The sequence below is a fragment of the Metarhizium album genome, assembly GCF_000804445.1.
Source record: "Metarhizium album ARSEF 1941 chromosome Unknown scaffold_15, whole genome shotgun sequence".
Lineage (NCBI taxonomy): Eukaryota > Fungi > Ascomycota > Sordariomycetes > Hypocreales > Clavicipitaceae > Metarhizium > Metarhizium album.
Genome location: NW_024467589.1, coordinates 564,434 through 591,178, shown reverse-complemented (window position 1 = coordinate 591,178; position 26,745 = coordinate 564,434). Strand labels below are relative to the sequence as shown.

Genomic DNA, 26,745 nt, shown 5'->3' with positions numbered 1-26,745 from the left:
AATCTCTTTATATAAAGGCTCTAAGCTTTTTATATATACTCTAGAAATACCTAAAAGCCTTTAAGCTAAAAGCTAGTATTATAATATTTAAAGACTAATAGTATTTTTATTTTATTTATTAAGAAGCTTATTAACTTAAAATAAAATATCTCTATAAAATATACTATACTAAAGAGATTATTAAATAGTCTCTTTAAGACTTTTAAGCTATTTATATAGTTTTAGTATATTAAAGTAGAAAATAATTTAAAATTAATTTAGAATTAATTTTAAAATAATTTAGAAATAATTTAGAAATAATTTAGAAATAATATAGAACTAGTTTTAATATAAATCTAGAATAATTATAGTATAAAGTTTAATTTATATATTAAGATAGAAGGAATTTTTTCTATATAACTTTATACTTTTAAAAAATCTAAAAATTAGAAAATCAGAAAATTATAGTAGCAGCGTTTGCAGATGCAAGCTAATGTGCGACTGTAGTGCAACGACTTACAGAGGAAAAAGATAAACTAAGAGGTGCTTCTGCACCTAAGCTAAGAGGTGCTCTACTAGGATTTAATAAGTTTAAAAAGTAAAGATGTACTAGCAAATAAAATTAGTTCTAGTAAAACTTGTACAATAAATAAAAGTAAATTTACATAATATGTTACTAATATACTGTATAAGCTGTGTATATTAGTATCTAGATTACCAAACTTTCTAGCTTGAAGTCTTCTAAACTACTATACTTAGCTTAAAACTAACTTTCAAATTCAATTAAATCTCAAATCTGTAATGCAGTGGGAAGGTGTGCCCGCTACACCAATAGACCAAAAGATCCGCCAGTACAAAGGCTTCCCTGCCTACTTGGTAGGTGACCAGTCTAGCGCAGCAACTGCCTCACAATTATCCCCCCCTTCCAGAGGCCTTATCCCGAGCCCTCTACAGAGGTAGGCCCAGCTGCCAAGGCCTATAGGTGACAAAGGTGACGGCGAGCACCACCATCAATCGCCATGGCATCAGCCCTGGCGGGTCCCGGGGACGTTGTTGTCGACGTCACAGCACAAGCCCGCCCACTAACTAGATTGGGCATTTGGCTATGCATGCGCACGGAATTTAGATGATGCGCGCACAATGTGTGGAGCCGAGCGCCTCTATTTCAGGGGTGCACACCATTCTTTCTTTTGTCGCCTAATTCTAATTCAAGGCCTCTTCGCATCATCTACGTGATTATCTAGCTTGGGTGCCCACATATCGTGTGACAGTTGTCAACTCCACTGCCAACGCAACAACGGCCTCGACATCACCACTCTTGTTCTTTCAAGACCTCGACTTCATGGTACTCGAACTCAAACTCGTCGCCTCCGCCTTGGGAATCATCTATCTAGGCTCTCACGCCGCCATCCGCCGTCCCCCTTCCGCCAGGCCCCCCAAAGGAAAGCATCCTGGTGGAAAGGCAGACGATGATGACCGCTTCTCGCAAGGGCTTGAGCCCTCTGACGCAATTCTATTTCCCGTCATGGCGGGCATCGTGCTCATGGGGCTGTACTACCTCATTCAGTGGCTCAAGGACCCAGCTGTCTTGAATAAGATTCTGAGGTACTACATGACCACTGCGTCAATAGCTAGTATCCTGACGCTTTACGCACACGGTATGGATCTGGTGACATCCTTCGTTTTCCCGACGTACTGGCGCGGCTGGAACGGATCCCTCCGAAGAGTCGACCAGCAAGCCAAAACGGTCCAGGTCTGCGACGACTCTGGAAACGTTGGTGCTGTGACGGGAAAGAACCCCCTGCCCGGCATCCTTAGCGTGTTTGCTGCCACAGAGAGAGGACAGAAAGTGGTCTGGGAGCTCAGGAGCCTGCTCACCAGACACTGGACGATAAAGCTGTTTGTCCACGGGGTGGGCGAGGAGACGGCCAAGATTCGACTTTCGCATATGATGGGGCTGTTTTTGTCCCTGGCAACCGCGCTGTTGTACTTCTCGACGCATTCGGCGTTTCTCTCAAATATGCTTGGGTATGGCATGTGCTATGGAAGCTTTCTTATCCTGTCGCCGACGGATTTCTTGACGGCTAGCTTGGTCCTGTGGGGCCTGTTCCTTTACGACGTCGTCATGGTGTTTTATACGTGAGTGCCTTGCTCATCAGGACTTGTCTCGTCTTGCTGTCGGAGAAAAGCTAACCGCTCGCAGGCCTTATATGGTGACTGTCGCCACCACCCTCGAGGTTCCCATCAAGCTCACTTTCGAGGTCGCATCGCGGAAAAGCATCCTTGGCCTCGGAGACATTGTCATCCCCGGCATGGTCATTGCCTGGGCGCTCCGTCTCGACCTGTGGCTACACTACGTGCGCAAAATAAAGTATGAACCAACCGACCTCACCATGATCACAAAGGACGAGTCCTCTGGAGAACTTGTCCGTCGTAGTGAAGTCAAGCACAAGGAAGTCAAGGCTCGTTACGTTGACGCCAAGAACAAATGGGGCGAGGGTCTCTGGACTCGCGAGAACTTTTTCCTCTCGTTTCCGTCGCAATTACCAGTCGAGCTGGCAGCCGCCCGGTTCCCCAAGACGTACTTTTACGCCGCCATGACAGGGTACACGCTCGGCATGGCTGTGACGCTGGCTATGCTGTTACTTTTCAAACGTGGGCAGCCGGCGCTACTGTATCTCGTTCCATGTGTTTTGGGCTCGATGGTGCTCACAGCGCTGGTGAGGGGGGAGTGGAAGGACATGTGGAAGTATACCGAGGACGGCAGCCTGGATACCGTGGATGTGGTTGTCGAGCTGGACGGGCAGGGAAAGGCCATCACCACGATAGGGCTGCTGGAGAATGGCATTGTAGACACGACCAAGGAGAAGCAGGACAGGACCGACGGGAAGCAGGCAGGGGACGAGAAGAAGGTCGTGGAAGCAAACCTGAAGGAGGCTACAGCGAGAAGGGGGCACAAGGTGTTTTTGCTGTCTATAGAAGCTGCCCCCGAGACTGAAGGGGAGTAGAGAGAATGCAGACAACCCAACTATCGCTTACTTACCTGACCTGACTATTGTAGTGACCTGACCTAACTATTGCTATAAGGTATATGCTACTTTCTCATTCGCTGGAAATTAAATAACTACTATAAGAACTAGTATTAGTGTTGAGGACTGGCCTTACAGGCAACTATATGTAAGCATGACTGTATGAACTACAAACTTAGAGAGAGAAGAGAGAAAACGAGAGGTTCCTCTCCCGTTTTTGTAAAATATATGTATAGGTCCAATGTGCATCTAAAGAGTAATTAACAAGGCACCAACACAGTGCCTTGTGTATACCCGAGCTTATAGCTCGAGTCTATTACAGAATATTAATAGCTATAAACTTCTACATCTATCTACTATTTGTAGTAAAGTTATTTTTGTAGACTTAAGCTACAAGTTTGTAATAGACTCGAGCTGTGAGCTCGAGTACAAACAAGGCGCTGTGTCGGTGCCTCCTCGTCGGGTACTCTTTGGATGCGCGTTGGACCACAGCCCACGGCGCTCAGGCACAGGCACAGGGCCCGAATCCACCGCCTCACCAGCTTGACCTGACCAGTAGCACCCGGGCCCGAGCGACTCCGTACGCGTTCCGAACCGTCAGCCTCGTCATCCCGCTTCCAAGGCCCAGCGTCATCATCTGTCCTCGTCCAACAGCCACGCCCATCATGACGACCGACGTCCTTCTCGAAACCTCAATGGTATGCTCGGCCCCATCCATCTCCCGGCCCCAAACCACCGTCGACGTCGTCGCTAACACGTGCCGCCCCTACCCCCCAAAGGGCCCCATCACCCTCGAGCTGTACACTACGCACGCCCCCAGAACATGCAACAACTTCGCCACCCTCGTCTCCCGGTCCTACTACGACGCGACGCCCTTCCACCGCATCATTCCCAACTTCATGATCCAGGGCGGCGACCCCACCGGCACCGGCCGCGGCGGCTCCTCCATCTACGGCGACAAATTCGACGACGAGATCCACCCCGCTCTCAAGCACACGGGCGCCGGGGTGCTGAGCATGGCCAACGCCGGGCCAAATACCAACGGATCCCAGTTTTTCATTACCCTCGCGCCCACGCCGTGGCTGGACGGGAAGCACACCATCTTCGGCAGGGTCAAGAAGGGCATGGCTGTTGTCAAGAGAATGGGAATGGTGAGGACTGGGGCGGAGGATCGGCCGGTCGAGGAGGTCAAGATTGTCTCGGGGAGGCTGCTGGACAGTGGTGACGACGAGTAGAGAGAGACATCTAACATGGGTGATTGTGAGGCAAGCAGAGGCGCTGCATGGACTTGGCGTTCCTGGAGCAATGGGAGTTAAGAGTTGCGTAGAGATGCCACGGTTTGGGATCAGGCAAATGGCAGCATTTGGCAAATTAGGCAAATTACAGAATAGAAGCGTACGTCCTATTCGCCCCGGCCCGTTTTTATATTTAGAAAACTCAGAATCTGCCAGAGACAAAACATCAAAGGACGCCCAACGCCATGGACCGAATGCCGTCCATGAATGCTAAGAATATCGGATACCCCAGGCCCATAGCCAAAGTCCTGGCCGCTCGACTGATGCAGTAGGGTTCTGAAAAAAATAATACAAAGTAATTCTCCAACGCCTCGTCGGGCATCAAGAAGGACAAACAGATTGTGTTTTTCTATATCCATGTGATTGTTCTGTATCCAAGTGTGGTGGCCACGAACGGCCAAGCTATCACGTCCACGGGGCATGTGGCGTGTGTGTTGCCAAGGACATTGTCGTTTTGAGGTTCAAGGTTCGGCGTGTTGTGCAGAAGCAGCTTGGCGTGAACAGTGACGCCAAGAGGCCTCGCCACCATCTACTTTGCTGGCGGCGATGACATTGTGTCTGATATTTCAGACATCCCATCAATGTCTTTTTTTGACAGCGGCGTACTTTGAATCGGTTTCGATGCTTTGATCTTGGTGGCCGGACTCCCATTTTTGGCTGGTTTGGGCGTGCCCTTGCCGTTGGAAGCCGGGGAAGAGTGCTCCAGTCTGTGCTCCTGACTCAATTGTGACGATGCCTTGGGCTTTTCCTTTTTGAACGTCGGCTTCGTCTTGATGATGACCTTTTTGGTCAGGTTGGGGGTGGCCTTCAGTTTTTTCTTTTGATGGCTCGTGTCGGAGTCGTCATTCTCCTCGCTGGCATCTCGTTTCCTCGGGCTGGCAGCGCGGGAGCCAGGGGCTGGCGTTGCCTTTTGTGACGACGGAGGGGTGGAATCGTTCTGGGAGTTGCCGTTGAGCTTCTGGGCCGCAGCTCGGCTGGCGTTTCGACCGCTGTTGCCAATGCAGGAGCCCATGTGGTTATTCAGTCGGGTGACGAGGATACAGCGCTTGCATTTACTGCACGTGGCGGACGGAAAAGAAAGCACATTGGGCGGTCGCTGCTCCGGAGTGCCGTCTTCTTTTTTTTCCACGTCCTTCTTCTTCTTACCTCGTCCAGGGCCGGGGGCCACCCAGCTCTGACCGTAGATGTCGCATCCGGGTTTATCAATGTATGGGTGTTTCTTGCAGTAGATGACGGCCGGGTCGGGCTTCCGCGCACCTTTGCCATCCGTCGGGTGCAATAATCGGGGCAAATGACACTTGGGGCATAGAATGTCCTGTATGGTCTGGAGCGGGTTGCCCTTGAGTAGCACTCTGCCTTCCTCATAGACGGCAAAATCTGTCTCGACTCGAATATCGGGCCTTGAATCGGGTGACGAGCTATCTGAGGCATCGGAAGCGGCCTTTTCGACTTGGATGGCTGCTGTTGTTGCTTTTGCCGTCTTTTCATCGCGGTGCGTCTTCATGACCAGATCGGACAGGACGTTGTAGAGCACATCGTCCAGGACTGAATGAACCTAAACAAGGGAGCACAGAAGAGCCAAATGTCAGCGCAAGTTGATGGCCAGTATCCGGTCGTGAAAGCTGACAAGGTGGGCAAGAGTAGCATCAGGATAGTCCACGGTAATGGCCATTTCCGGCAGCAAGGGGAGCCACGAGCAATCGCGCCTGTCACAAATGAGAATGGTATAGGCGGGTGACTATGGCATGGGGCTTGGTGATGACTCGGGGTGGCGGTGATGGTGACGGCGATGGCGATGGCGATGGCGATGATCCTGATGTCATCCAGACCAAGCGATAAAGGAAGGATAGGGAGCGCCGAGAAAAGCACTGCAGGCAGAAAGGCGACTTACCAGCCTGTCCACACTGGAAGCATCATCACGAGCGCGAATGATGCCGGCCCGCCCAGAGGTCTCGTTCATGATGGCGACTGCCTCGATGGCCTCTATCCGGCCGAGCTTGGGTCGCAACAAAATAAAATCAATTCAGGTGCCGGTCAGCGCCTTGGGGATTAAGGGAAGAGGCTGAGAGTTTTCGGGCGGCCCTGGCACCCCCCCGTGTAACGGAGTAACGGAGTCGTGTGATGATGGCCGACTAGTCCCGAGTGACGGTGACGGGGTGGAATTAGCCCAGGGTATCGATCCGGGGGGATTTCTGACGAGCACGCACTGAATCGCTCCCTCGCTCCGTCAAGAGTCGAGTGTCCAGTGGTGGTGCTGCCCGCTGGTTGGGCAGGGCTCGGGGCTCAGTGCTCGGGGCTCAGTGCTCGGGGCTCAGCAGTGCTCAGTGCTCCTCTGCTAGGGCCCAGGGGTGCTTGTCTGGGCTGGGCCCGGTGCCAGACTCACTGACTGACTCGGCGCTGGGGGTCTCGTCGTGTGGGAAACAGAGGGAGGCAGGCGCCGCATCAAAAAAAGACGGCGGTCAGACTCGAACGATGGGGTCAGTCGCAAAAGGGTGTGCGGCAGCCACCAATTAAAATGCTGATGCCACTGCTAATGACAGAGATGCAGCATGTGGTGGAGGATAGATAACCTTGCCTTGGCCGGGGGGTGAGGCCGTGATTAAAAATAACCACCGTTGAATGGTCGGGGTTCGCCGTGTCGGCCGAGTGCGATTATGAAGCATGCGAGGCTGCTCTTGTTCAGTGATGGACTGTTCTGCTGTGCGGCCGACGTTAATGTTGATGCCAAGGGAGGTCAGTGGTCAAGCCCATCCGATGGTGATGACGATGACGATGACGATGGCGATGACGATGACAAGCAGCCCACGCCTTGTGTCTTGTGCCGTGTAGTCTGCCCACAGTGACTGGTGCAAGCTTCAGGAGGGGTCTGGTCGCGATATGAAAGGCAGACATGATGTGATGCAACAGGAGATGGAAGAAAGAACAACTTACACAAGTCCAGTGCGTTCAACAGAAGGGGGGTTCTCGTCGTCTTGTCGAATACATGCATGTAGCACTGATGCTGTGCGGACTGACGGACTGACGGACTGACTGTGCAGATTGAACCCGGATGTCGGTTCGGGACATCGACTGGGAGCCAAAAGACTGAAAACAAGTAACTACCAAGGTACTCACTTAGTATACAAGTTCATACAACCAGGTACCTACGTAGTACCATACCGAGGATGCTGTGTGCCAATTGAATTTTGACAGCACACTGCACAGCTGGCGAAAATCAGAGAAGTGGTGGAAATAGCGCCTAGACAGGCCTCCGGGTTGCAGCCTTTTTGCCGGTCGAAAAAATGGGGAGGACGGCGTTAACTTTCGCCGCTCAAGCCGAGTTTTCGGGCTGCCGTCTCTTTGGTCTCAAGTTTGCTACTCATAAGCGCCTGCTTGGAACATCCAAGAACCAAGTACGGAGCACTTAAGTGCGTACCTAGGTAGTTAGGTGCCTTAGGTAAGTACTTAGGAACCTTATTCCTTCAAGTACTCTACTAAATAAGTTGAGTAGGTACCAAGTTCTTACGGGTTGCTGCCAGATAAGAAGTAAGTAACTCGAGTAGATGTGCATGTGGCCTTGACCGCCTCGACCCTCCGTAGTGGTGCTGGCATAAAGTCACATGTCACGAAGACTGGTCTTTTCAAATTTTATGCAACTTGTGCCGAACATTGAACAATTGCGACAACTCAAACCCGGCATGGAACCAGACTACGTACAGACTTGCACAGTACGGCCTGTTGATCTTGACTGATCAACCAGGTCCTGCAGATGTGGCGCCATCAATCTCAAACCACCCCCGATCCCAATGTTGGGGTGGGCATTCTTTAATCTGTATAAATGCCAGTGACCTCATCTAAGATTCGGGCCATCATATCACCCCAAGACATGGCCGCCCCGACACATGGAGGGGCGCCTGGCGCCTCCAACGCTCCAACAAACACAAGCCAAGGACCAGATGCACGGTACACATGTGTAATATGTCGCGATGCGCCAGACTCTCATGAACCAGCTGGCCCGATGCCGATGCCGATGCCGAACCCTTCCCATATAGTAGTACGTAGTTTAAACCACCACAACCAACCGCACTAAGCCAAATCCAGCACCACGTTGTCCCTACCCCTGCCCCTCTTGCCTCTCGACGCTGCCTAATTCGACCACCACCAACAGTCCATCCCAAAGTTTACTTCAATCAAACAAACCTCCGTCTCCGTCCCTCGCCAGCTTCATCCATCCATCCATCCATCCTCCTCTCCTTTTCCTCTCCTCTCCTCTTCCCCCCCCCCGCTACATCCCCCTCTTCCGCCAGTCAATCGTTTACCAGTAATGTCTCTCCCTTCGACCAAGGCGCCGCCCGCGCAGCTATCCATCCGCTCCTTCTTCCAGTCCAAACAGCCGAAATACGCACCGCCGCCATCATCACGCGACATCATGATGCCGTCAAACCCCCCCAATTCGCCTCCTCCTTCTCGCGGGCCTCCGGTTCAAACCCTCTCAATACCGCCCCCGCCGGCCAACCTTCCCCCAGAGGCGGCCATTCGCCTCATTACCGAGTCCGACATCGCACCCCTGCGGCGCATCAACTCCCTCCTCCTACAAGTCAGCTACCCAGACACCTTCTACCACAAGGCCACGGACGCGTCCTCATCAGGCCCCTTCTCGCGCGTAATCACATGGACGCACGCGGGCGAGGAGCCCAAAATCATAGGCGGCATCGTGTCTCACATAGAGTCCGACGCCGACACCTCCGCCGCGGCCGCCCCGGTCCCCCCACAGAACCTGTACATCCGCTCGCTGTGTCTGCTCTCGCCCTACCGCTCGCTGGGGCTGATGAACGCCGCGCTCGACCACGTCGTTGCCACGGCGGCCAGCGCGCCGACGCTGGATGTTCGCACCGTCACCGCCCATGTCTGGACTGAGAACGAGGAGGGCCTCCACTGGTACGAGGCGCGCGGGTTCACGCGGCTGGAGCCTCCCGTGGAGGGGTACTACTTGAAGCTGCGGCCCGATTCGGCGTGGCTCATGAAGAGGGATGTTGGCGCCAGCGTGAGGAGCAGTCTCCCCCGTGTGACTGGAAATAACGGTGTTGCGGCTTCGTCACCCCCCCTCGCAGCGAGCACAACTGCTGCGGTTGTGAATCTGCCTCCGCCGCCGCCGCCGACATCTGGTCCTCCGTCCGCGCAATCCACGCCGCCGCCGTCAGCACCATCGCCACGGGGGGAAGCTGCGAGACCAAAAGCCGTGTCGGTGCAGTCGTATCAGAGCCAACGGCCGGATACGGAATGGAACGACCTCCCGGCCGATATGGCCCAGAAGCTGGGTCCGCTGCGCATGACGGGCAGTGAGTCGGCCTCGGCGGCGAGTTCCAGGAGTAGTTCACAAGCCCCGAGGAAGAAGAAGGATCGCTCGTATCCGGCCGCCGCGTTCGCCAACTGACGAGTATATAAAGCAACCATGTGCATCAGGGACATTAACAACAGATAGAGTTTTCAACGAATGATGACGACGCATAGAAGGCATAGAGCAACGGGTCGGGGATGGAAGTTACACGGTCAGCTACATACATACGGCGAGAGAGACAGCCAAGGGTCACAAAAAATGCAAGACAAAGATGTACACAGAGAGAGAAGCACATAAACAAAAAGGTTTGCTTTGCCACGGTGCTTTGAACACACAGCTCACGACTCAGTATTTTACCCAGATATTTTGATACAGAAAAGAAGACCATGAACCCAAAGAAAAACTCCCGTTTCCATGTCCACGAAGAGAGGCTGTTGGCCGCCCACCCATCATTCACGCCCACCGCCGCCTGCTCCACCATAGGCCTGAAATCGCGGCCACCGCAATAAGACCGCCCACTAACACCAACGGTGTCATTGACCGTGCGGGATCCTCGACTGATATCGACACATTAGACGGGATCTTCTCGAGCCGTCTCTTGATATCGGAGCGCAGATCGGCAAGGAAGTCGCCGGGCTTCTCCATCCGAGCGGCAATCAAGGCGATCAACGCCGCACCAACTCCGCTTCCGTCCTTGGCGATGCCGATTCGAATCTTTGCGACCTTGTCAGCTCCAATGCCGTCGATGGCCGCAAGAGCTTCGTAGATCATGTCCCGGAAAAATGGATAGTACTCAACCAGACTCCCATCCACACCAATGTCGAGCAACTCCTCTTGGGGGTCGTCAAGCTTGCCCGACTGCAACGCAATGGCGCCAATGGCCACGGCTGACAATCTGGCGGCTCGGCGAGCGACAGCGTCGGAGATGGCTTTGAACGCCTGGGCATCTTCTAATGACGGGGCGTAAATGTCCAGTGACTTTTCCAATTCCAGCCGGATCGTAGAGAGCTCGGGGGTGTTGTCAGCCGCAGCGACGGACATGATGGCGCTGTCGAGTCCCCATGGCTCGAAGATGCTTGACTTGGGCCCAATGCTTGTGGTGGTGGATCTGTCGTTGAAGCTAGAGTTTACGTCTCGGAAAAGGCTGATGTCGTCGTCCTTGATCATGTCAACAACGGCCAGTCGTACGATTTCTCCCAGAAACATTCCTGAAACGCGCTTCTCAAACATCTGGATTCCGGGATTTACGCTTTCAACATCCAGCGCCTTATCCCAGGGAGTGGAAGGCAGGACATTGAGCTGGTTATCGAACGAGCCCCACTCGGTGTTGACGACCATTTCGCCAGTTGAACCGTCATACTCGCCTTCGATTGGCTTCTTGATCTTGGCCGTCTTTTCGATATAGGCGCCATTTGTACCAGTGCCGAAGATGCCGCCCAACAAAGAGCGGTGTTTCCCTGAAGATGTATATGATCTGGCCATCAGGGTGCCGACTGTGTCGTTGACAAGAGCCGCAACCTTGACAGGAAGGCTTAGATTGTCAATCTCGTCCTGCAACAGGCGGCAAACATCCTTGCCAACGGCGTCAGGGATGTCGAAACCCTTGGTCCAGCGAATGAGGTAACCCTTGTTGATGCCCAACTGCTTCACAGGAAAGCTAAAAGTGAATCCAAGGCGAAAAATCTGCTCGTCGCGATAGCCCATCGGGGTACTAGCCGTAGCTCTGCGGCGCGAATGACTCTCAAAGTGCTCGGCGTGGTGTTGGCGAAGGAACAGCTCAATCTGCTTGGCCAGAAAAGCAAAAAGCTCATGGGCGGTTTTCGCAACCATGAGCTCCTTGGGAACAACCACTTTGTTGTATGTTAGGTTAAAGGTCGTATCGCCGTTGAGCATGATGGAGCAGACGCGAAAGTTGGTGCCACCCAAATCAACCGCCAGGTAGAGGCCCTGTAATGCATAGAGCGTTTAGAAAGTGCTGGTCGGCGGCAGGCTGCGGGATTGCCAGCGCAGGAAAGGAGAGGCATCATGTCGTAAGTTACCTTTTCGGTGCCATTGGGAACCCCCGTAACATAGGTAGGGATCTGGCTGATGCTGGTGCCGTCGGCTTCCAAACCCTCCTCTGGCAAAAGTGGCGTCAGCTCGTTCAGCCGACGTGGGCTATGTCATGTTTACGACAGGCGGCTTTAGCCTCGCAGGCCAAACTTACGCATTTGCCTTAGAAATTCACGAACATGGACGTTGACGTCGGCGTCGGAAAGGTCGAACTGCGAGACGACTCGCTTCGTCTTGTCGGCAAGCGCCATGGTGGTGAGAGGCCTCGAGACGGGCGCCAGTACTGGAAATGGTGCAGGGTTTGCGCAAACCGACTCCGGCGGTGCGAGGACAGAGGGAGGAAAGCCGAGGCTCAGGCGAGAAGAAAAATAAGAGCTGGAATGGGTGAGGTGGAGGGGAAAGGTGAAGAAAAAGGTCGACGGCACCGGGACCAGCGAGCCGTACAGCCCGGCGTCGTGGAGCACAAAATGGATGACGAGCTGTGAGCAAAGTCAATAAATAGGCGGCCGCAGCAGGACGAGCAGTGTACAGGAGATGGAAATTGACAATTGATTGATGGAAAGGAACAGCAGCTTGAGAGTCGAGAGCTATGGGAACGTCTGGGGCTAGGCATGCGGGGACCCAGCTTTTCATGTGAGCATGGGAACTTTGAAAGCTACCAAGTAAGCTTGCTTGAGCATCCATGCTCAACGCTATTAGCGCCACCTGGGCGTGCCAACGAAAATGATGGATGGCCATTGACATCATCATGGACCATGGTCGAGATGGTGCAGTGTGGTGGCGGGTGACGGCAACGGAAATGAAGCCATGTATCGATTGCAGAACGCGAAGCCCAGACATACGTACCGCGGCTGCAGCGGCCACAAGGACTGGCGGAATAAGCCACCGGTGCCGGCTAGTCCAGCTTGCCACCGGAGTGGCCTTGTCGCTAGGAGTGTCGATGTTTGTCTTGGTGGTTGTTGGTTTCTGCATCCCCCGCCGCAGACGCCAACCGGCGCCAGTGCCTCCCTCGCTGAGCGCCGCCGTCGGGCCCGTCTGTCGATGGGACAGTACTGCGGAGCGGCCGAGGCGATGCAGATTAGGGCAGTCGTGGTTGCTGTCGTAGGTCTTCGTGACGGTCTCTGGACTCTGGAGCAGGTAATGATGCGCCGCAGCTCGGCACGCCGACTGCCTGCAAAAGACGGGCCGGATGACGACTCCACGTCCAGGGTCTCTTCAACCCCAGTCTGGTGCTGTCCGCCGCCTGGGCTGGGCCCCGTGCTCCGTGCCGCGCGCGTACAGGCCTTGGAGGATATATATCCCCGCCACCAGGCGGAGACGGATGAGCAAGCTGACGATGAGATGCGTCGCGCCCGAGTCGTGAGGCGTCAGGCGTGAGTCGTGAGCAGAGAGTCAGGGGGGAAGAGAGAGATGGAGAAGATCTGGCAACGTGGATCAAAGGCTATCAAGTTGTTTTGCAATGCTCGGTACGTCATCTCTTTTCGTCAACGCTCCCCGGTCCGGTCGAGAAGAGAGGAAGGAAGAGGCAGCGACATGAGGCGGGACTAGTCGGCCGTTCAACTTCAATGTTTGCCCTTTGACCTACCGAGGCCCTCGAGGAAGCCACCAAGTCCGCCTGCCTGCCCCGTAACTTAACTCGGTTGTTGACAACTTACAAGTGTCCTTTCGGATGGCCGACGGGCCCGCAATGCCGAAGGCTTGTTTCAGCCGACGAGGGCAGCTGGGCGCGGCCTGGCTCGCACTGCAGCGACTGCATTCGCTGCACCAGTCAACGCCTCGTTTTTTTGTGCGTTATTTCCTCCATGCCCTGCATGATGTGGATCGTCTGCCTCGTTTCCATGCATCAGGCCCCGTTCATCCGCCAGTGTGGCTTCTACAAAGGCAAAGAGGGAAGATGTTCAGTTAGCTTCATTCGAACCAGACCAGCCAGGTCCAGGTCGCTGCAAAACGACAAATGTGCCCTCATAAAAGACGTCCACTGCCTATCATACTTGACTCATAGTCCCCGACTCCATCGACAGTTGATTCACCACTGCGTCCCCGGAATCGTCCGCATCGTCAACCCCATATCCACATCACACATTTCGGCCAACGTTGTGTTTAGAATTTCATCTGTGGTTTGATGCCGACTAGATTTGTCATCTGCTGCCAAGGCGGAATTAGCTGTCGGATGCGGAGTACTTGAACCTCTCTGTCCAAGAACATTGAGAACAGCCGCGCCTCTCCTCTCATGCTACTCTAGTCGCGCACCGAGTCGAGCTGCCCTCTGGCAACCTCGCTCAAAAGACGTCTCGCCCAGGCCCAGAACAGCGTTGCGTGCTCGCTCCGTTGGTGCCCGGTAGTCTGGGGTCCCGGAGCACTCTGTTTACTTATTAAATAAATGATTGAGTTGATTGTACAAGATCGCAATGCCCAGGGTTAGCGCTAACGTGTGACCCTCTTCCTAGTTTATGCCCCAGCAGTCGACCGACAACTCGCCAGACGGATTTCGGCACTTCCGGAGCAGACACCTCGGTCCTTTCCACGGGAATTGTAAAGTCAACATTGAAGGCATGGTGCCTAAACTGAGTGACTTCCTTGAGAGCAGTCCGTGCAGAAATCGTGTTTTTCGATGATTCTCTGTCCATGCACGTTGGTTGCAGGATTGAACGCCCACGTTACCTAGTGGACAAGTCAAGTTGAAGCGAAATTGCCTCCCGAGCTGGCCCCCAGGAACGGCCCTCGACTGCCGCGAAGTATGAGTCCAATGAAACAAGCATCCTACCTATTTCCTGTCCTCTAATCGCGTTGCCAGAAACCAACATCTGGCCAAAGCCATCGATACCACGCTCCACGAGCGATACATGGGTCACAATGAACAAAGATGCTACACTCGAAAGCAAAAGGGGAGATTGCCACGGAGAGGGCAACCTGGTGAGGAACCGCGCCAGTGAACCTATGCTACATCCTTTCACCAAGAAAGAAGATCGGATTGCTATTATATGTCGACCATCCCCCGGTAATGTTTGTCTCCGGATCTGATGTCTGCTACAGGTGGAATACTGGGCGTGCTCTCTCGTTATACTTTGTGAGTATGAGCTTGTGTGCTTGAGAGTACTTTGTGTTTATAGTTTGGTATGTTCCGAATACACATGCCTTGGCACTTGACACCCAGATATCCTTCCTTGACATCTCAGTGCTGGTCTTGCTCGCCAGTCTCTCACCCCAGACCTCGAGTCTGGCTGGGTTTGTCGCGGCCGGCCTAGGAACATGGACGCCATTATAGTTTACCAACACACACACTTTCAGCCTGATACTACTTGAGTTCCAGTCGCAGAGCTGGGCGATCAGTGGCATCGAAAAATTGGGCTGCCACATGGAATATCGAGTGGAAGACTCGGGCCGCGTTCCTGTGGTCGGTCCGCATCCATGCGCGGAGCCATCATGTCGATAGATTTCGAAGTCAATTTGGAGATGCTGCCCAAGTTTGCCAAAGTATGGAAGTACTGACTACATCCGATTGTGGGTTCACACGGTGTGTTGCGCGGTACCGTCAATGGGAGAAGACGAGTCGGCGTGGCTGACGATCAAGCAAGTAACTTGTCCAAGTACTTGAGTACGGCGGCGGCCGTGCATGCGTCAGGCCTGTCAAACCGACTTGACGTGGCAGGTGGACAATTATAGACGCGGTACTCCGTACTTGGTAACTAAAAAGGTACTTACCCAGCAGCATTGGCGCATCCCGCCTTCCCCGCCTGTTGCTGTCGCACCCCGAGCTGGAGCGAAACCCCGCACACACGAGCTTGCCAAAGTCCTACATGCAAGGTAGAGTAAGTTACAAAGCAAAAAAGTCCTACATGAGGAGCGTCGGCGAGGTGTCGAGATTTAAACTGCTGTGTCCGACTCGCGAGCCGCGACGTTGATGACCTCGTATCCCGTACCCCGTGCCCCGTACCCCGTACCTCGTACTCTACTCCGTACTCCGTACCTACTTTACACAAGTACTTGGTGGGAAAGAAAACAAGGCAACGAACGGGTGTGCCAAATGCAGATGGCCACCGGTTGGGCTCGCGTAACGGAGCACGAGCGTCCTCATTGCTCCAGCACCGAGCACCGAGGACTCCGTACGTTACTGGATGAGTAAATGAAGGACGGCCGGAGTGCAGGTGAGCTGTCTGCGTCTGCGTCTGCATCGTACGCGCTCGCGCTCGAGCTCGAGCCCTCGCGCACGAGGTGGCTGGTCAGTGGTCCGCCCTCTGCTTGTGTCACCGTGGATACGCCCGAGTCCATGACATTCTCCTCTCGCTCGTCCCGCATCGTCACGGCCGACTGATGACTGGTGTCGTGGACGGACCTCGTCGTTTGTCTCTCCCTCGGTGCTTGCGCTGTTGGCGCGTCTGCTTCCTCCATCCGCTCCGCATCGCACCGCCTCGCCTCGCCTCGCAACACGTGAACTTTGCTTCGCCCGCCATCCAGCATCGCAAGCTGCTTCGTATAAAGGCCTCCAAAGTCAGTTCGTCCGAGTGGTGGTCAAGGGCTGAGCCTCCTCCATCTCAGCTCTGCGCCATCCCGACTCGCCACATGTGCTGGTCCACCACACAACCGCACAGTCTTCCGTCCGCCGTCCGGTCTTGCGCCTCCACCAAGGCCACCAAGGCCACCAAGGCCAAGGCCATCCTGGATGCTTGCTTCGTCCGCTTCTTCCAGGCGCCGGTCCCTTCTCCCTTCTCCTCCCCAGCCAGCTGCAGCCCGTCGCCGAGCCCCCCATTGTGTCCTGTGGTCCTGCGGTCGACCCTGCGGCGCTAATTTCTGACCCCGAACGTCGAGGCCCTCTCGAGTCTCGAGCCTCCTCATCCCATCCATCCTGTCAATCTGCTCAAGTACGGAGTAGCTCAGCTGCCTTACGCAAGCCCTGCCAGCCCAGCCCTGGCTCGGCCATTTCTTCCTCCCTTCTCTCCTCTCGTCCGCCTGCTCCTCAACTCATCTTCCTCCCGCCCCCTTTCCGTTCCTTCCATATGAGTTATATGAACTCCCGCCTCAAAGGCTTCGGGTTCGGAAAGCGCAAGTCGACCGCCAGCATCCAGACCGCCGACGGGGTCCCGCCCGCAGGTACCCCTCCTCCAGGCCAGCCTCTGGGCCACCCGCCAGGCCATCCTCCTCCCGGCCAAATACCTCAACACCAAGCTCCTCTCCCAGGACAGACGCCGCCCCTCGGCGCCGCGTCCTCGACTACCAGCCTCCCAATGAACCACCCGGGAGCTGGCAATCGCCCGCCGAGCTACACTGCAAATTATCCTCCCGCCGGCCCTGGCGATCGCACCTCTCCTCACCAGGGCAGCAACCGCACCCCGCCAACCCAGATGGTTGGAGGCCCTCCTCCCATCAACACCGCTGCGCCCGTCGGATATCCGCCGCCAAACATGCCTCCCATGGGCCAAGGCCCTCATCCCATGGGCGGCCCTGGCGGTCCTCCTCCAGGCTTCGGTGGACAGCAGGGATATCCGCCTGGCCCTCCGCCTCCCCCGGGAGGTCCCATTCCGCCGCAGTTCCAGCGACCCAACCTCAATCCCGCTGCTGAGGTTGAGGGCGCCAGCAAGAGCAAGGCACAGCTCATTGTTGGCATCGATTTTGTTCGTGCCGCCCCCGCCCAGACGTCTCGGCTTGTGCTGTGACCATGTCTGATGCTCGCCACTGTTGGAGGAGCAACGGCCTGGCAGTGATTTGCTAACACGTGCTGTCACGATAGGGTACCACCTTCTCCGGTGTTGCCTTCGCATTCGCCACGAACAATGAGGCGAAAGAAGATATAATCACGGAGTGGCCAGGTGCCGGTTCATATACTAAACAAAAGGTAAGAAAACATGGCCTCGAGCGCGGAGCGCTGGGAAAGAGGTGCTGACAGAGTCGCAATACCAGATCCCCACGGTGCTTTACTACGATCAGTATCAAAAGGTCGTAGGATGGGGTCCAGATATTGCTGATGCCTTGGCACCCACCGGTTACCCAAAGCCAGGGGTCCAAAAGGTGGAATGGTTCAAGTTACAGCTGATGCTCAGCGGCAATACGTATATCGACCCCATCAATCTGCCCCCTCTGCCTCCTGGTAAGTCTGAAATCGATGTGGCAGCCGACTACCTGTTTAAGCTTCGGCAAGCCATGCGATCAGCACTGCAAAAGACACTGGGAGAAGTGTTCAACCGAGAGGAGCGCAACATTCGATATTATTTGACCGTCCCTGCAATTTGGAACGATGCCGGTAAAGCCGCCACCCGAGCCGCTGCCATTCAGGCTGGTTTCCTTCGCGATGAGAACGACAACCGCTTGACGCTGGTTTCAGAACCAGAGGCTGCCGCGCTCTTCTGCTCCAAGACGGGACTGTTAAACCTCAAGGTCCACGATGCCGTTCTCATCGTGGACTGTGGTGGTGGTACTGTGGATTTGATTGCATACGAAGTTGAGGAAGAGCATCCTTTTACCGTGGCAGAGTGCACTGCTGGATCTGGAGATTCCTGTGGCTCCACCGCCTTGAACCGCAACTTCAGCAACATCCTCCGCACCAAGATTAGGAAAATGAAACTGCCAGACGCCTCCAAGACTGCTGGTCGGGTATACGGCAAGTGTATCATGGACTTTGAAAACAGAATCAAGGCCGATTTCAGAAACAACGGGCAGAAGTGGGCTGTGGATGTTGGCATCGAGGCCGAATTCCCCGAGGCCGGCATCGAGGAAGGTTACATGACTTTCACCAATGAAGAAATTCTGCAGTGCTTCGAGCCGGTTGTCAACCGGATTCTTGAGTTGGTCCGAAACCAGATTATTGCCATTCAGGCCCAGAACCGCGCGCTGCAAAACATCTTGGTGGTGGGTGGTTTCGGTGCGTCGGAGTACCTCTTCCAACAGATTAAGCTGCACGTCCCCCCACAGTTCCAGTCCAAAGTCGTGAGGCCCATGGACTCGGTGGCTGCCATCGTCAAGGGTGCGGTCACCGCTGGTATCACTGAGCGTATCATTACACACCGTGTTGCTCGTCGCCACTATCTCATGGGTACTCTGCAGCCATTCAAAGAGGGCTATCATCCCGAGGCCTACCGCGTCCCTTCGTTGGATGGAAAGGATAGATGCAAGTTCACGCGACAAATTTTCGTGCAGAAGGGTCAGAAGGTAAAGAACGGCGAACCGGTGAAAGTCTCCTTCTTCCGACAAGTTGCGCCCGGAGCGACGCTCATGTACGAAGACGTGTTGTATGCCTGCGATGACGACGTGTGCCCCGAATATACCAAGGACCCGCGTGAGTTGCCGGCCATTTGGGAGCCGTGTAATCGAGATTCAAGGGCAGCTTGGTTACTAACTATTGGGCAGGTATCAAGGAAGTCGTCACCCTCACGTCCGATCTTTCGCGCAAGAATCTCGAAAAGGACTTTGAGCGCATGGACACACCCCAGGGAACATTCTACCGCGTTTACTTTGACATCTATCTGACCCTCGACGGCTCTGAATTCAGCGCGGAATTAGTTTGCCAGGGTGAGGTCATGGGCCGATGCAGAGCTCGCTTTAGATAGACGGAAGTGGACCAAGGAAGCACGGGGCATACGGTGTTGTCGTTTGATCCGTTTTATCAGTAGAGGCCTTATATCCGGAGTTGGCATTAAATGATACCTGGGAGACAATTCAGCGCGCTAATGGAGGACGGTGGGCGACGGAACTACGAGCTACATTACACGGGCTGGATGTGACGAATGGGGCTATGAACTGTTTGGTTTCTCAACCATGAGGCAGTATCAATGTTGGTTGGATTACAGAGAACTGCGGACGAGATGTTGGAAAAAGCTGGAGAAGACCCAAGGCTGTCTTTTTCTTTTCTTCGTTTCCTTTCCTTTTTTTTTTTTCCATCTTGTTGCACAAAGCATATTTGGAGCCTGATATTTTCCACCATGCGTGGTGGCAGAGAGACGGGACGTTTTTTTAAGAATGTAAGGAACATTTCGGTAGACAATTCATGGGTGGGACAGCTGGTTCGGTGAGAGAGCGATTGAAGTACGGAGTGCAGGCCAGCATCGGAAGCTCCATTACCCCAGCAACTCGGTGGCCGTCCACATGACGCTCGGCTTCGGCGAGACGTTCGTCTACCTCAATCTCCTGTACTACGTGAGGTAAGAATCCCCTTCCCACAGCGGTAGCGGTCGACGGGGCTCCCAACTTGCCGCCGCCGCCCCTGCTTACGCCTTGTCAGCACCCTCATGCTTCACCGCGAGTACTTCCCCTTCCTGCCGACCCCGGAGTCGGAGCCACGGGGTCCAGTCGACCAGCCCATGCTGGGGGCGCCCGCCCCCGAGGGCTGGTGGGACGACAGCTCCCGACTCCTCTTCGGCGCGGCAGAGCACATCGCCGCCATTCTACACGAGGCCTCCGAGTGTGGCGTGCATCTCATGACGCCCTTTGCCGGGTTCTGCGCATTCTCAGCCGGCTACCTCAACCTCTACGTGGCGAAATACCCCCGAATGAACCTGGGCCGCAGCCCGCGAGCAAGCGACTGTCTCAAAATGTGTCTCGACTACCTGGAAAAGTTTCGACTTGTCTGGAAAATCGCCGACGGATGGGTAAGCCGCCCGCAAGCATGACACGACCGTGGCCACCGTTGCGCTAACATTGAGAGGGCGGCACGCGCAAGATCAAAACGATACACCATGCATCCGTGCTCTACGAGCGAGCAACCGAGGACCGGACACGATACCAGGGGCGCACACGAGCAGACTTTGATACTCTACACCAGTCTGTCCACGAGTTCCGTGTCGTGGATAGATCCGACGCGCATACTCGGGAGATTCGGGGCGCGGAGCGGCCCTCGGCGCAGGCGACTTGGCCGGTTCAAGGGCACGAGCACGAGCACGAGCACGAGCACGAGCTCGACACTAATACCTTGTTGAACCAGCTTTTCGCGGAAGTCAGCAATAACCTCGACGAGCAGGGGGCCTGGTCTCAATGGTGGCCGGCGATTGATCAGGTGGATCTTTAATGAGCTGCGTAATTACATCCGGGGTTTTTTTTTTCGTTGAAGCTTCCAATGAATGAGTGACGACCTTTGATTTTTTTGATTTTTTTTTTAAAAAGGGCTGTAATATCTGGTTTTCTATACATGTCCTATTTTTATTTCCCGGTCTAGAAAAACAGTCAACAGATAATGCACCTCTTCATATGGCTCCCCTCCCGTCACCGCCAACAAATGCATACCTGTCGCGTCAACCATTCGCCGTTTCTCCTTCCAATCACGCCTTTGCAAAGACCTTTCTCGAGTTCATCAGGCGAACAGCAAGCATAAAGAGCATGCCGACAAAAGGCGCCACAACCACGCCAAGAGGACGTTTTTTGAAGCAGCTAAAAAGGCACGTAAATGGCGTCTGGATTCTGTACTAGATCTACTAGAAATTTGGGACGAGAAGGGTGTACATTATAGGCGAAGAGGTTAATAGCGTTATTAGGTTGAAAATTGGCCCGCCTTGGTGTCCGGCCCGCCTTGCTGTCGAGCACCACCTTTGGTGGTGAGGGCTTTTGCTAGCCGAACCACATAAAGTGGGGCGGGCACGATTAGTAGAGAGTCGTCGGGGAGGGACATGACCGAGTGTGCGCGTGTGCCTGTGGCTGACGGACGATGGGCGAGCACCTAACCTCTGGACGGGAGGCGAGGCGGGGCGGGGGAGCAGCAGCGTGAGACAAGCACAAGCACACCGAGCAGAGGCTACTTTATGTGCGGAGTAGCCTGTTTCTGGTGAACTCTGGTCCCTGTCCCTGTCGCGATTGCCAGTCTGTCTGTCAACCGTTCAACGTTGACACGACGGGCCAGGCAGTTAGTTGGTCGGTCGGTCAGTCGTTCCTGCGTCGTGTCATGTCACGTCATGTCATGCCCTGGCCGTCACAGTCTTCGCATGGCCATGGATCCGTCCTCGGCCGACGAGTCAAACCGGCGTCTCTTCACCCTCTCCTTTCTCAAGCAGATTACGTTACTATCCTTTGCGATCCTGCTGGACAGGCTACCTGTGATGGGCGTGTGCTTGCCCGTTCCCAGAAATCATTTTTATCTTCTCTATCAGTATTACCATCATATTCGCCGCTCTGCTTTGCACCTTTCCGTGGGGTCCATTAGATCTACTGCATTATCAGATCTGCTGCCTCCATCCTGGCGCCTCCTTCATACCTTGGGAACGACGCGGCATAGCCAGCCTTCATTCGGCCCATCTTACAAGTGAATTTTCGAATGATTTGACAAGGAAGCTCGCGTCAAGTTTATCTTTCCTGGAAACAACGGCTTGGAGTATCCGAGCAGGGGTAAACCCAGCTTGTTGAGATCGACTCGTGAACTATTCGGTTGTTGGAGGAGACGAACTTGGTCGTGGCATCTGTGTCAATCCTCTACGGTGGCTTGCTTGTACTGTTACAGCTGGTTTCAAAAATCACAATTCGAACGCATCTTTCCGAGTGGACGAATATTTAAAGGACGTCACGAGATGAGAATTCCTATTCTTCGCCAACACGAAATACTCTTCTTTTGAATTTCACCACGGTCGTCGCTTGCCTCCTTTCCTGCTGCAGTAGCAACAACAGGCCGTCACCACCACCAAGGCGAGGCTTCCTTCAACTGGGAAAAGGAAGCAATGGTCAAGTCACCACCTTGTGCAGATGCGAAGCCTCCATCTCCATCCTCCATGAGTCGACTATTGTTCATCTTTGTTACCTTTGCGTCCCTCGTTCCAGCAGCTCACCTGGGAATGCCGACTCACAGAAAAGCACACTGGCAGGCCGAGTTCTTCCGCCATACGAAACGGCAAATCCCCGCAAAACGAGGTCCTCCCGAGGATTGGGAGGATAAAGTGCCGCTTGTTGTGACCAACAAATGCGAAACAACAATCTGGCCTGGCATTGCCACCCAGTCCGGTACTGGCCCCGGAACTGGGGGTTTCGAATTGGCGCCCGGAAACAACAAGACTCTGTGGGTCGCGGCAGATTGGCAGGGACGCGTTTGGGGGAGGACGAATTGCACAGTCAATGGCGAGTCGTGTGCGTGCAAAACTGGAGACTGCTTCTCCAAGCTTGACTGCGAGTTCAGTGTAAGTGTGTTTCATCCCCATCAGCCCCGTGCTTCCAACGTCGTTAAGCATTCATTGCCTTTCAGGGAGCAACCCCTGCCACGCTTGCAGAGTTCAACCTGGCCGGCGGCGTGAATGGCATGCAAACATTCTACGATATATCTTTGGTTGACGGCTACAATCTCCCCGTGGGCATCAGCTACATCCCTGGCAAGAACACAACATATATCCCCCCAAATTTGACAAACTGTGCGTGCATTGCAACGGCCGGCTGGCTCTCCAGCAACGCCAAGACTGGCACATTTTATGCCAACTCTACGTTCCCAGTTCCCTTGGAACCAGATGAGACAAACCAAAGCATCGAGAACTGGTGTCCGTGGCCCAATCTCGCCTTTCCCCCCACTAAGCCTGGGGACGGCGTGTACCCGTATCCAGACGACAACATCCAACGGCCCGCATTTTCACCTTGCAACAGTGCCTGTGCAGCAAGCGGCTCGGATGAAGATTGCTGTGTCGGAAAGTACCATGACCCAAATGTTTGCAAGCCATCGAGCTACAGCAAAGCAGTCAAGACGGTCTGTCCCGACGCATACAGCTTTGCCTTTGACGACCAAAAGTCAACTTTCATCATCCCAAAGGGAGGTGGCTGGGAGGTGGTCATGTGTCCTTCCGGTCGGTCGACTGATATTTTACGACAGCTGGGCAAAGAGTTATTCGAGTTGGCAAGCGGCGGCAGCCTGTCAATGCGGTCTATAAGGATGCTCCGGAACACCAGTTACGTCGAAACTGGCAAGGGAGCAGCTGGCGGGTTGACGCCGTCAACGGGACTGACGGCCGCTCTGCTAGCTTCACTCATTGCTTTTCTAGTCATGGCATGAGTAGACGTCGGCTCGTTTTGGTCTGGTCCCTGTCGGCATTGCGCTCGCCCCCCCAGGTAGGACGGCGGCAACGGGGGACCGTTGTGGAGTGCGTTGTGAGGCGCAAGTAGGAACAAAGACTTGCAGGATGGAATTGCAACAAGAACCTAGAGCCATATAACCTTCTGTTTCCCTCGACACAACTAGGCCTAGTAAATGCTATTCTTTTGGGGATGACCCGTCCACTTGCTGCCCGTGGTCTAGCGCTTGAATTGATTGATTGCTGGAAAAGTCCTGTTTTCCCAGGCTCACCAAAAGGGAGGGCCGAAATAGATGGAGGGAAAAGAAAAAGAGACCAAAATTCCAAGACGAATAAAAATCAAGCCAACGCTGCATAAAAAAAAAAAAAAAAAAAAAAAGGTAGAATCTAAGACATGCCCAGAAAACCAGGGCCCCCGACACACTCATCTCCGCTTGTCCCGCCTCCTCCTCTCCCACTCGGCCCTCTCCTCCTCGTCACTCCCGCTGAACTCGGCGTCGTCGTCGTCGTCGTCTCCGTCGCCGTCGCCTTCACCCTCGTGCCCCACGGCCGCCGCACGGCCCCCCCCGTCCGTCTTGTTCGCCGGCGCCGCGTCGACGGTGACAAAGTCGCCCGCATTCTGGTTCGTGTACTCGTGCTGCTGTATGAGCTGGCGCAGCTCGAGGTTGCGCGGGTCGACGAGCTGCAGGGCCGTCAGGCCGCCCTTGTTCCTGACGCGGGGGTTCGAGCCGGCCTCGAGCATCATCTCGACGAGGGCCTTGCCGAAGGCCCGCTGGGCGGGGGGCTCGGCGTTGAGCCAGCGCACGGCCGAGTGGAGCGGCGTGTCGCCCTCGAGGCGGTTGACGGGGTCGCACTCGAACGAGGGCTGGTCGAGGAGGAGGTCGATGACTTCGTCTGGGGGGCGCGGCGGTCAGCGGTCAAGGTCAAGGTCAGCGGGCGGGTTGGGCGTCGGGCGCGTCTCGGGGGGGAGGAGGGGGGGGAGTACAGTTGCCGTGCGAGGCGGCCTCGTGGTACAGGTGGTTGCCCATGACGGTGGTGGTGGTGTTGAGGAGGGCGGTGATCTCGGCGTCGGGCCTGCCGGCGAGGAGGTCGGCGAGGAGGTCGGTGTTGTTGCGGCGGCAGGCTTCGATGAGGAGCTCTTTGGTCGAGGCGCCCTGGTGGGTTGGGTTTTTATTTGTGCTTGGTCAGCGTGCTGCGGCCGCGGGGGGGCTTTTGAGGCGGCGGGCGGGTGTTTACCTCGTGTACCTCTTCGTCGGCGGGCATGGCGGCGGATGGGGGGATGGGGGGGTGAGGAAGGCCAGAGAGAGGAGAGGAGAGAGGGTGAGGAGGATGCGTGAGCGTGCCTCGAGGTGACGATGTGGTTTTGTCTCGCCGTCGGCGGTCCACCCGTGGAGGGGCAGTTGCCGGGAGGGGGGTTGCCGTCGGCCGGGAGCCTACCCTGGGCTGCACGTGGTCCCGACTTCTCGACTCTTGGCTGGGTCGGCCGGCTGCTGAACCCCACCGTGAAGAACTGTCCGCCTAGAAAATCCACCAAGACGGTGATTTTCTCCCCTCGTTGGCGATTGTCTTTTCCCGCACAGCCGCGACAACTTGGGCGCACGGCACATCTTTGGTATCTAGTTTATCTCGATACTGCTCTGGATCTACTACCGCCCCAACATAGTCGTGGCCCACTATGCTGCTATGTACGTTTCCCGAACCCCAGGAACCCCCCCCTCGAGACCGCTCGCCGTTGTTAACAGCGTGAACAAGTCTGCCCGCAATGCGCCAACATCCTCACCGTGTCCCTCACAAGCCAGCGCACCAACCGCCTCGAGTGCCGCACCTGTCCGTTTGAACACACCATCACCGAGCCCGTCTTCTCGCGCCGCGTGTTCGAGCGCAAGGAAAAGGAGGACGTCTTTGGCGGGCCCGGCGCGTGGGACAATGCACAAAAGGGCCGTGCCCAATGTCCTGCCGAAGGATGCGACGGCGACGAGGCTGCCTTCTTCCAGGTGCAGATTCGGAGTGCCGATGAGCCCATGACCAGCTTCTTCAAGTGTATGACCTGTGGGAATCGCTGGAGGGAGAATTGATTGCGTTTGGTCTGTTCGTTGCACCTCTGCCCCGTGCGCATGTAGGACTTGGGGGCCTCGAGAAGTGGTTTTTTTTTTGTTTTTGGCGTTTTATATGCTTTCTTCTTCTTGGGAGCTTGGGAGCGTGTTTCGAGGCACTTTTTTTTCCGAAGCTGGGTACGGTAGATTTCTTTTATTTTTATTTTTATTTCTTATTTTTTCATGAAAAAGAGAGAGGGCGAGAGAGAGAGAGAGAGATGCAACCCCCCAGCTCGTCAAAATTCGTCAAAATTCGGGTCCTCGTGACACGGTCGTCGTAAATCACTCCCTGTGCCACTGCACCGAAGCCTTCACCTCCTCCTCGACCAGTTTCTGCACCAGGTCGGGGCTCATAATGTCCTGCCTGAATCGCTCCTCTTGGAGGAGCTCGAGGTGCTTGAGCGTCGGGCCCGGATACGTCAGGTATTTGAGGTACGGCGGCCTCGCCCAGTACTGCAGGTAGGCGAGGTAGGCGACAAAAGCAGGCTGCGCGAGGAGTTTCTGAGAGGCGAGATGGTTGAGATAGAAGGGGTTCGCGAGGGACTGGACGAACTACGGACGCGTTAGGGCTTCACGCCTCGCTTCCGAGGACAGGACTCGGGGGGGAGGTGGCCTGGGGGTTCTCTCTGCAGGCGAGAGGAGAGAGCCGCTCGTACCTCCAGTTCAATCTCGAAGCGAGAGTAGCCGCCGTACATGGGCTCGTCGGCGGGCGGCACGGGAGGAGACGCGTCCATGGTGGGAGGAACTTGGGGGCCTTGAGAAGCATCAGCTGCCATGGTTGCGTTGGCGTTGGCCGTGGCCGTGGCCGCGACAGCCCATCGAGGCGATGCGCGGACGAACAAGGGCACCACGCGCACCGGGTCGAGGGGCGCGGGGGATGGTCTTGGCCCCGCACGTGCATGCACAACCACCATCCGTCCGTCCATCCGTCCATCCATCACTCACGACGCGGCTTGCAATTTGAAGAACTGGCTGTTTTCCGCCGCGCTCGCCCCTGCCTGCCGGCGTCGCTCTCCATCCCCCCCC

At 55.1% G+C, this 26,745-nt stretch overlaps 12 protein-coding genes across 12 annotated transcripts; 8 read left to right on the top strand and 4 right to left on the bottom strand.

Annotated features, from left to right (window-relative positions):
* Window positions 1-1,321: 1,321 nt before the first annotated feature.
* MAM_05797 (intramembrane protease) lies at window positions 1,322-2,987 on the top strand (the record flags this gene model as incomplete). The annotated part of the gene is made up of 2 exons (XM_040824595.1): window positions 1,322-2,118; window positions 2,183-2,987. 2 exons carry the CDS (start codon window positions 1,322-1,324, stop codon window positions 2,985-2,987), a joined length of 1,602 nt encoding a protein of 533 aa, XP_040677574.1.
* A 686-nt stretch (window positions 2,988-3,673) lies between these two features.
* On the top strand, window positions 3,674-4,243 carry MAM_05796 (cyclophilin C; the record flags this gene model as incomplete). The annotated part of the gene is made up of 2 exons (XM_040824594.1): window positions 3,674-3,706; window positions 3,788-4,243. The coding sequence occupies 2 exons, from the start codon at window positions 3,674-3,676 to the stop codon at window positions 4,241-4,243; spliced, it is 489 nt and encodes a 162-aa protein (XP_040677573.1).
* Window positions 4,244-4,832: 589 nt separating this feature from the next.
* Window positions 4,833-6,263, bottom strand: MAM_05795 (uncharacterized protein; the record flags this gene model as incomplete). The annotated part of the gene is made up of 2 exons (XM_040824593.1): window positions 4,833-5,858; window positions 6,195-6,263. 2 exons carry the CDS (start codon window positions 6,261-6,263, stop codon window positions 4,833-4,835), a joined length of 1,095 nt encoding a protein of 364 aa, XP_040677572.1.
* Window positions 6,264-8,606: 2,343 nt separating this feature from the next.
* On the top strand, window positions 8,607-9,716 carry MAM_05794 (GCN5-related N acetyltransferase; the record flags this gene model as incomplete). The annotated part of the gene is made up of 1 exon (XM_040824592.1): window positions 8,607-9,716. One exon carries the CDS (start codon window positions 8,607-8,609, stop codon window positions 9,714-9,716), a length of 1,110 nt encoding a protein of 369 aa, XP_040677571.1.
* Window positions 9,717-10,073: 357 nt separating this feature from the next.
* MAM_05793 (Hexokinase) lies at window positions 10,074-11,923 on the bottom strand (the record flags this gene model as incomplete). The annotated part of the gene is made up of 3 exons (XM_040824591.1): window positions 10,074-11,567; window positions 11,660-11,739; window positions 11,827-11,923. The coding sequence occupies 3 exons, from the start codon at window positions 11,921-11,923 to the stop codon at window positions 10,074-10,076; spliced, it is 1,671 nt and encodes a 556-aa protein (XP_040677570.1).
* A 556-nt stretch (window positions 11,924-12,479) lies between these two features.
* Window positions 12,480-13,049, top strand: MAM_05792 (uncharacterized protein; the record flags this gene model as incomplete). The annotated part of the gene is made up of 1 exon (XM_040824590.1): window positions 12,480-13,049. The coding sequence occupies one exon, from the start codon at window positions 12,480-12,482 to the stop codon at window positions 13,047-13,049; it is 570 nt and encodes a 189-aa protein (XP_040677569.1).
* Window positions 13,050-16,666: 3,617 nt separating this feature from the next.
* MAM_05791 (Heat shock protein Hsp70) lies at window positions 16,667-19,210 on the top strand (the record flags this gene model as incomplete). Its single annotated transcript, XM_040824589.1, has 4 exons — window positions 16,667-17,281; window positions 17,398-17,502; window positions 17,568-18,939; window positions 19,011-19,210. 4 exons carry the CDS (start codon window positions 16,667-16,669, stop codon window positions 19,208-19,210), a joined length of 2,292 nt encoding a protein of 763 aa, XP_040677568.1.
* A 535-nt stretch (window positions 19,211-19,745) lies between these two features.
* On the top strand, window positions 19,746-20,664 carry MAM_05790 (uncharacterized protein; the record flags this gene model as incomplete). The annotated part of the gene is made up of 3 exons (XM_040824588.1): window positions 19,746-19,801; window positions 19,882-20,248; window positions 20,305-20,664. The coding sequence occupies 3 exons, from the start codon at window positions 19,746-19,748 to the stop codon at window positions 20,662-20,664; spliced, it is 783 nt and encodes a 260-aa protein (XP_040677567.1).
* Window positions 20,665-22,348: 1,684 nt separating this feature from the next.
* Window positions 22,349-23,607, top strand: MAM_05789 (thaumatin family protein; the record flags this gene model as incomplete). The annotated part of the gene is made up of 2 exons (XM_040824587.1): window positions 22,349-22,750; window positions 22,816-23,607. 2 exons carry the CDS (start codon window positions 22,349-22,351, stop codon window positions 23,605-23,607), a joined length of 1,194 nt encoding a protein of 397 aa, XP_040677566.1.
* Window positions 23,608-24,050: 443 nt separating this feature from the next.
* Window positions 24,051-24,889, bottom strand: MAM_05788 (ankyrin repeat domain containing protein; the record flags this gene model as incomplete). Its single annotated transcript, XM_040824586.1, has 3 exons — window positions 24,051-24,520; window positions 24,612-24,780; window positions 24,863-24,889. 3 exons carry the CDS (start codon window positions 24,887-24,889, stop codon window positions 24,051-24,053), a joined length of 666 nt encoding a protein of 221 aa, XP_040677565.1.
* Window positions 24,890-25,301: 412 nt separating this feature from the next.
* On the top strand, window positions 25,302-25,701 carry MAM_05787 (Zinc finger, TFIIS-type; the record flags this gene model as incomplete). The annotated part of the gene is made up of 2 exons (XM_040824585.1): window positions 25,302-25,311; window positions 25,379-25,701. The coding sequence occupies 2 exons, from the start codon at window positions 25,302-25,304 to the stop codon at window positions 25,699-25,701; spliced, it is 333 nt and encodes a 110-aa protein (XP_040677564.1).
* A 300-nt stretch (window positions 25,702-26,001) lies between these two features.
* MAM_05786 (Mediator of RNA polymerase II transcription subunit 31) lies at window positions 26,002-26,495 on the bottom strand (the record flags this gene model as incomplete). The annotated part of the gene is made up of 2 exons (XM_040824584.1): window positions 26,002-26,271; window positions 26,376-26,495. The coding sequence occupies 2 exons, from the start codon at window positions 26,493-26,495 to the stop codon at window positions 26,002-26,004; spliced, it is 390 nt and encodes a 129-aa protein (XP_040677563.1).
* Window positions 26,496-26,745: the final 250 nt, after the last annotated feature.